The sequence below is a fragment of the Embiotoca jacksoni genome, unplaced genomic scaffold, assembly GCF_022577435.1.
Source record: "Embiotoca jacksoni isolate LCO1_2020_lvr unplaced genomic scaffold, fEmbJac1.0.p SCAF_7, whole genome shotgun sequence".
Taxonomy (NCBI): domain Eukaryota; kingdom Metazoa; phylum Chordata; class Actinopteri; family Embiotocidae; genus Embiotoca; species Embiotoca jacksoni.
The window spans coordinates 11,737,368-11,746,166 of record NW_027185425.1 but is presented as its reverse complement, the minus strand read 5'-3'; the positions used below and the strand labels follow the sequence as shown (position 1 = coordinate 11,746,166).

The following is an 8,799-nucleotide window of genomic DNA, read 5'->3' as shown; positions in this document are numbered from 1 at the left end:
CGATGAAAAAGTAGTTTTTTTATTTATTTGAAAACAATGTACTTGTGTTCGTCTTTCTAAATGTTTGAATTAAGTTCTATGGGTGAAATTTGTCCACATGGAGCCCCAATAATGTAAATATCTACCCAGGGTGTCCCCTACTGGTCAGCCCATTGGTAGGCGACCCCTGTCATGACACCTGTGTGATTTCAGGGAAGAAAAACGTGCACAACACAACCTCAGACGTACCCATAAAAATCAAGACATTAATCTCCATTTTCTTTTATCAGTGTAGCTGCTCTCTACCCCAAATCTGATAAAAAAAAAATAAAAAAAATTTAAAAAGTGACTGCACTAACTGTATAATTTACTTGTTTTGTTATTCAAACTTCTGTAGGAAAAATGTGCATTGATGGAGTTCACTTGACATATATATCAAGGTGATAATGAGCATGGACTATTGGCCTCATGCATAATCTTTTTTGAGAAAGTCCTCATACTTTGACCCTTGTATCCTTCCAGCCAGTGGTTTTCTTGGAACCATAAGAATTATCTTTGAATCAGTGTGAATGAATGTATAACTCTGAGGGGCCCCCATGACTTGTCAGCAGTGATTATTAACCCCATTTGAATGAAGTGCCTTATTATTGAGCCAAAGATCTACAAGATAAAGAGCCCTCCGTTCCTTTAGGTTTACTCTGGTGATCAGGTTTTTCCTAATGCATAAACATGTGACTGGTTACATTGACTCAAAGAAGAAACTTGATTACACTCTGTCATCTATTCATCCCATTAAGAATGAAGCATTACTTTAAGGAAAATAACTACAAAGTCAATGAGGTGAAGTACATGTTAAAATCACACAAAAGTGAAGAAGTTACTGCATTTTATCGTGCATCATTGTAAACTCAAAACTGTGATTATGTTGCCAATTTACCAAATATTAAGTGTTGTTTTTTTTTCTTCCACATCTTGTATCGTGAAAATCATCTCATAAAAGCCTGGTAGTCTTCCTTGGTGTAGCCTGAGTGAAAGACAACTGGACGTATGGGGAATATACAGTAGCTTGAAAGAGTGTCTACGGCTCTACTTTAAATCTGTGTGAACATTAACTTCTCATGCGCTACACCTTAGCGTTGGCCTTGTTCTGTGAAACTCTTTGTTTTCCCACCTCACCCACTCAACTAACAGCGTTAACTTTAACTCCCACCCATACAACTGAATCCCAACTTCAATTTCATGCACATTAAGTGAGAAAAACACCTTAGAAACTTTATAGTTTTCAGATATTTGTATTTCCATACAAACAAATGGCAATTAAAAAAAAAAATGTAATACATGATATTAAAACTCTCTGGAAACAGTGAATTTCCACCAGAAAAAAAACAACCAGCGACTGAATGTGAGCCCCAACTACTGATTGCTGGTAACACTTTATTTTACAGCCTGATTTACCTGCTACTTACCAGAAAACTCAGAGCAAAGTAACTGTGAAAATACCGTTATCTTTACTGTAGTGTTTCTTATAGCTGCTTAATACAGTTTGTAAAATCGAGTGTCACCTTTCTTTACTAAAACGCAGCTTCCTTTCCCCATCACGAGGACTATGTTCAGAGTGATCAGAGCAACAAACCAGAAAAAAACACCACTGAACAGAAAAAGGAGGATCCATGCGGCACAAACTGAAGTGGGAAGGAAGGATGCAACAGCGACAGTTGCGAAGTTCTTCGCTCACACTCGACGTGTGTGCATCAAAATGTCAAAAAAATGAAGACACCTATTGCATGTAAACAAGAACGACCTCAAACTCAAAGAGTTCTGTTGATACAGGCGTGCCGATTCAAATGTTTCCCTCAAACCCCTCGATCAACCACACACCAGCATTTGCACTGGTCTGCAAAGATGTTGTCAAATGCACACAAAAAAAGGACCCATTTTTTATAAGTATTTTTACACACTGAATCCAAATATGTTTCCAGAATTTCTTTATCACCCATAATCTTTTTTGTCGTTCCAGTATACTTACATGAACATGAAAAGGTGGTAACAAGGAGAGTTGCTGGACAGTAAGAGGGATATTCCTGAGGCCAGATAAAGGCGCTAATCATACATGTGTACATTTTAGAAGTTTGCACATATTTTAAGACGATAAACAGCTGTATTTATAAGTAAGTAATATACACTCTGTCTCTTTAAAAGCAGGCCTGATAGAAAAACTCTTTTTTTTTTAAAAAAAAAGATTTGAATTTGGTGTAAAAAAATTTAATGAAGCGTCACTTATTTGTTTGTGGGACCAAAAGAAAAGAGAGAAAATTTTGATGCCCAGTGTTATTGGAGGGAAGCTGAATGTTGAAAGAAGCAACTTAGTATCGTCCTGCAAAAAGAAAATATAAAACTTGGATTAGTACAGGTTTAAGTCAGAGCACTAATAAGATTGATTAGCTTTCGCCATGGAGTAGGGTACATAAACGTGTTTGACTATGTCTCACAGCAGCTTCACTTAATGTTGTAAAGTGATAAGCGTAAATGCAGTTGGGCGAGCTTCCTACTGTATGCATTTCTCTTCACACTTACGTGGGCTGTAGGAGCGAGACCGTGAGTGAGACCTGTATCGACTGTAGTAAGGTGATGGGGAGCGCCTGCGACTGCAAAGGGACAAAAAGAAAGTTTAATGCGCTCTCTCCCACCCTGTACCACCGACTCTGTACTCACAAATTAGTGCTCACCTATACCTGTAGTCATATTCGTCGTATCTGTCGTAGCGGTCGCCGCCACGGTCATAGTAGGAGTCTCTCCCCCGCCTGCTGCTGCTGCCGCCGCCGCCGCCGCCGCCGCCGCCGCCGCCACCGCCACCACCCCCTCCGCAATTACTGTTCGAATATGAACAAAAAGATGTCTTATCTCTTCAGAAACAAAGTCAATGTCAAAACGGATTTCATTTACATTTATCAATGTGCTTTAACAAAGGACGAACAATTAAATACAAAAATGATACAAGTGAGCTCTCATCCTCGCAGTTTTACTCCTGTCAGCTCAGATGTACATTTCAACTTCTTGAGGACTTCAATGTGATGTCACACAATAGATTAAGGACACGGGCATGCACGATACGAAATGATTGTTGATCTTACTGAGTTGGTCGGCCCATGTAGATTCCCGGTGTGGGGGTATGGGCACGTTTGGTAATGGAATAGTCGACTCGGATGCGCCTCCCATCCAGCTCCATGCCATTGGCTCGCTCCATTGCCTAAGGAATACGAGGAAGAAGATAAAGGTGTTATCGGACCATTATGAGCTCTCTGGTAAAAAACAGTTTTATTCACAAAGGGCTACCAGCACACTGCAACTGTGCTATGAGGATGCATGACTGCACGGAAAGGAATTTTGAGGCAAGGCAGACATCTAGTGGCAAATTTATGTAATCGCACCTCAATAAAAATGTGACTGCGTAGTCTACCTGAAGAGGGGAGCACAGACAATATGTGTAATACAATATAAGAATATGGATGTAAAATGAAAGTTTAAAATATAATTTCAAGCGAATTAATCAAAAAAGTATCAAAGGATTAATCATGGCAATAAACAGACTCAACACTTCACTTTCCTTTGTGTCATTACTCTTTGACTCAGTGCCACTTTTTAGTCGAGCTGTTACTGAGGGAATACTTAAAAGACTCTGAACAGCCTATGAATGCACTTAACTGCAACAAAACAAATTTGTGTCAAGGATCCAGACTGAAGATCATTGGGTGTCTGACCAATAAACAAACAAACAAAAAAAAAGCAAATATTTTCCATACCTCTTTGGAGTCCTCAAGCCTTTCGAAGTAAACAAAGGCGAAGCCACGGGAGCGACCTGTGCGCTGGTCGTACACCACATTGACCCCGGCCAGCGGACCATAGCGCGAAAACACCTCCCTCAGGTCACGCTCTGTTGTGTACAGGCTCAAGCCAAACACCCCCACACACTTGCTCGGATCAGGGTTCGCCTGGAAAGGTCAACAATAAAAGGGTCAGAGTTGCTGGTGTGGCCGACATCTACCCACCTCATGTTTTGCATATTAAATCCATTCATTGCATTAAATAAACAAAACGCTGCTCTTCACGTACACGGCAGCAATTTACATGCCGCTTCAGATCAGTTTTTCCTCTGCTTACTGAGAAAATACCATTTTAACTAGTGGATTACGTGCTCTAACATTATGACAAATGGCATTTAACTGAGGCAGTTATTGAACTGCTACTAAAAAGTTAATAATCTACATATTCACATATAACGGTGCCACAGTAAAGTCTTGGTGGGTAAACTATGACAGCTTTAAAAACCCTTTAAACAGCTTTCAAAACGATGCCACAGGGAGTCTTGTATATACGACAAAACCGTTTCATTTGCCTCATGCTTGTTCTGAGCATCTCTCCTGTTTTGCATTGTCGCACGGACCTTAAAACAGCCGTGTCTACAAACATTGACCTTACACAAACTGTAGTCAAACATGGTGCTACAACAAAATGTCAACAGACGTGGGACCAATGAAATGTATTTAGTGTAACTGATGGAATTTTTTTTTGTGTCTCTTCCTCTTGTTTGCATTGTGGCTCCAGAAAGTCTCTTGCGTTGTCTGTCTTATTTGCAAGTGATTCCTTTTTGTTTCACTTTCCGCATCTAATTGACAACGCCCCTGTGTCCTTATCTTGTGATCTACAACCAACTCAGTATTACCATAGCAGATACAAAGGGAATGGGAGTGACTGTCAACTGTATAAAATCTGCCCTACGGAGGAGTGACGAAAGAGCATTGCTGGACACCTCTCTTATGTAGTTGCTCCTTCTTGCAAGAATAAAATGTCCGATGTGTTTGATTTTGAACCAAGCCTCCGAGTAATTTTTCTAACAGTAACTATATACAAAGTATCGTGTTACTTACATCCCATCTTTTCTTGTTTTTTTTGTTAAAACTAAACATCAGCAGGTTTCTACGAGTCAGTTTCAAAATGCACTAACTTAAGAGGGACTCATATTTAGTTTACTATATAGTCCATACATATTTGACTAATTGTTGTCATAGTTTAACAGGTACAGCAGAATATAATTTAAATACATTAAGATTACATGCACACATTTGTTGTAACAAATCAATTTGTTACAATAAAATGAACATACATTACTTTGATACTGATACCACTTTTTAGGTATTGAAATGTTGATTAAGGCCAATTTCGCATTGTACTTTAAATTGGTAGGTATTCCAATAGATAGATAGATAGAGAGTTATTTTATTAATCCCCAAGGGGACATTTTTTCAGATGAAAATTTATACATTACAAATACACATTGAAGATATAAAAATCTGTTTAATATGCCATTTTGGTTGCTAACCAGCCCCTCTGTCTAAAAACATCAAGTTCTTTTCTCTTGCTCTTATCCAGCCCTGCAGTGGGAGCTGCACTTTTGATCCACACACAAACATTACTCTTTCCCAAAATATGTCTGAAGGTCCACGTACCCTAACATCAGCGTCACCGCCGTGACTGTGTGCTTCTTTTGTGAAGTCATGGCTCTGTTGATATAATGAAGGGAGGTAAAGGTTAATCAAAGGGGTTATTAAATGTCATGCCAGAGTGGATTCCCACAACAGTTACCACATTCATCTGATAAAATATGTCCTTACGAATGCTAAAATAATGAACAAGTGATCTCTGGACCATAAAGTGATAAACTGTCTAATTAAACAATACTCTCTTCAATACAATTTTAAATTAGATTTCAACTTAAATATAGAGATAAAAAGAAGAAGGAAATGTAAATAAAAACATTACACACTGAAAGGAAAACAGATATTCGGATGGTCGTAAAAACATGTAGCAGCTTCACATCAAAATGTGTCCAACGAAGTGTGAATTCACATGAATATGTTTTTACTTATATGCATGACCCGTTTAAAAAAAATATAAAAAATCTCTCCCCAAATATTTGGACTAATTCTATATATAATCTCCATAGTAACAGATCAAACAGTATATTCCTATCTCCTCCCTATTTGAAGGATAAGATGTAATTAGTCAAACTCCCCAAAAATCTGAATGTGTTCAAAATGTCAGCAGTAACACAATATAAATGTGTGGGTCCTTCAGTTCTCCTTCCACGGCACGCTGGACTTTGACCCGTCCTCAGGTCTCATCACACTCACCCTGCTGCCTGTGTGACGGCGCCGGTTGGACATAGGGGATGTGCTCTGGCTCCTCCTGCGGCGGTTCTCAGGGCTGTAGGAACGAGAGCGGGACTTCCTGCGGTGGGAATGGGACCGAGAGTGTGAGCGGCGGTTCGAGTGCCGCCTAGAACGAGACCTGAAAACAAGAAGCGATGAATTGCATGGTGAGTCAGATGAGAACGTTCTGGACAACAATAGCAGAACACAGCAGATTTAAAGCACCACTTAACTTATATATATATATATATATATATATATGTGTGTGTCAATGTAAGAATGCCAACAACATACCTAGATTTAGAGCGAGATCGGGATCTGGACTCAGAGCGTTTGGAGGCCCGGGATGGGCTCGGGGAGCCAGACCTGCTCTCCGACTTGACCCGAGCTGGACTCCCACGATCCGATTTAGACGGGGAGCGTGACCCCTGTTACCACAGCAGCAAGTTAACAACTTTCTCTTGGACAAAATGATTTATTTCTTTACACAGAAACACAATCAAGCACAGTGTATTGAAATGTAGTAGAACAGTACACCTGTCTAAAATGCACAGCTTGTGTACTGTGGAGGAAAGGGTTAGTGATCTTATAATTTCAACAAATTAATCTTTGGTTTGCAATGTAGCATATTATTAATCATAAATAGCAATTGTGCAAGACATATTTATGTCCAGGTCCACCTGGGCCATCATGGGAAAAGTAAGGACATGCATTTTTTTACATTACAGAAAGGGAGCATGATAGAAGAGACATTGTGACACAAACAGTGTATTTACTTAACCTAGGGACACATTCATTCTTCCAGATTCTTTACACGCTACTCCCTTCTCTCAGGTTTTCTATCCTTCTTCATTCTTCTTTTTTCAGTTTTCTCATTTTCTGATTCCAGGTCTGTTTCATTTTAGCCATTACACTGCAAGCGCGTCTATCTGACACCATTCTTCCGTCACATTTCCTCCCTTTCCACTTCTACGTTCTGCTCTGTAAAATGTTTTCATTAGCCTTCTTTTATCTTGAAAATTTTCTTCATCATTCTTGGATAAAACTCTTCAAATCCTTCACGTTCAATAACCTTAATGAAAAAAGAACATTCAATAAAATTAAAGATCATTAAAGGTTTAGGAAAAGGGAGATAAATGAGATGAATAGGAACACTGAATGCAGTACAATTACATTGATGCTATAATAGATTTTTTTTTTTTTTTTTTAATATTACAGAAATAATGTAAATGAGCAAAGTTACACATAGTTGCGAATAAATAATATGTCGTAGCAAGGTTTTAATTTTTGTTTATATTCGAGAATGAAAGCTGAGAAGGAAGAGTGGCTGAAAACGACATCGTATGTGGGTCAATGCTACAGCAGACAAAACCAAAACCAAGTACATAAATGTTAAATAATGGCTGCAGCGGTGCTGTCCGCTTAAAATAAATAAAATAAAAATAAAAATAATAAAAAAAAAGAAGGACTCGATATAAACGTCGCAGATAGTTCGTAAATATTTTGTTTGGCAAAAAAAAAAAAAAAAAAGATTCGGGAGCAATAAAGTGGAAAACGATACCGAGGTTTGGCTTTAAGCGATCGGGTGACGAGCTCGTCCGGTAGAAGCAGTCTTTGCTAGCAAATCGTTAAAAAGAATAAAAATAAAATAAAATAAATAAAAACTACTTTCGATAACAGTGTTTGTCTTGAGGCAAGACGGAAAGACTCGTCTCACACAACAAAGCTCGTAAGGCAGCCTTCGGCTATAAAAAAAAAAAAAAAAAAATTAGCGTTAGCATCGAGATAAATTAGCTGGAGGTGAATTCAAACAATGTTCTTAATCGGAAGACGCAACAGGAAGAAAAGCCAAGATATTTAATATCATTTGACGCGACTACGTACCCGTCTTTCGAAGTTTCCATCCTCAATGTCACTCATTGTTCCGTATTGCTAATAGACACGGGGTGTTTTGGTTTTTTTTTGTGGAGGAAATAAACTGCTCTGATGCCGCTTCCTGAACGGTTATTAGCTAGAAGATGGCGCGTGAGGCCGGTGGTGTGTTTATGCGCTGCAGAGTCTGACGTCATCTCCTGTGTCGTCTGACACGCCCCTTCGTTCAAAAAACAAAAAAACATGTCGTCCGTGAACGCATCATGACCACGGCACGGTCTGGAAACGTGGTTTTGCCCCACGATGAGGCAGTGGAAGGAGAGTTTAGATACTTAAAGTAAAAGTAGTGATCACTTTATCACAATCAACTTTAAAAACCCGTTTCTTTTCGGACTGAAAAAAAAAAATATGTTGACTTTGAATTTTTTTTTTTCTGATAAACTGCTTAAATTTTCCTTTAAGGGTTGAGAAAATTCTCCTACTTTTTAAGCAAAATAAACTATTTAAATAAAAAAAGACCTTAGATTAGCTCACGAGGCTGAGAACGACTTTAGAGATGGGTGGTTCACACAGGACGGTGACGCTACAGACATGATGATCTTATAGAATATGATGCATTGCTGGAGCTTTAACTTCCAAAGAGAATATGAAGTAGTTCAAATTATCACCTTAAATAATTAGCCTACAGCAGCAAAAACAGTAATGCATCAGAATATCAATAATAATCCAAACACATCACATA

At 38.7% G+C, this 8,799-nt stretch overlaps 1 protein-coding gene across 2 annotated transcripts; it reads right to left on the bottom strand.

Moving 5' to 3' along the window:
- Window positions 1–1,251: 1,251 nt before the first annotated feature.
- On the bottom strand, window positions 1,252–8,218 carry tra2a (transformer 2 alpha homolog). Of its 2 annotated transcripts, none has more exons than XM_069176319.1 (9): window positions 8,070–8,218; window positions 6,480–6,613; window positions 6,168–6,324; window positions 5,484–5,537; window positions 3,780–3,968; window positions 3,111–3,226; window positions 2,706–2,849; window positions 2,554–2,624; window positions 1,252–2,353 (listed from the first exon to the last, which is right to left on the bottom strand). In XM_069176319.1, the coding sequence occupies exons 1-9, from the start codon at window positions 8,103–8,105 to the stop codon at window positions 2,343–2,345; spliced, it is 912 nt and encodes a 303-aa protein (XP_069032420.1). In that variant the 5' UTR covers window positions 8,106–8,218; the 3' UTR covers window positions 1,252–2,342. The 2 variants fall into 2 exon arrangements, with proteins under 2 accessions (XP_069032420.1, XP_069032421.1); XM_069176320.1 differs by having other exon boundaries at window positions 2,712–2,849.
- Between the last annotated feature and the right edge of the window lie 581 nt (window positions 8,219–8,799).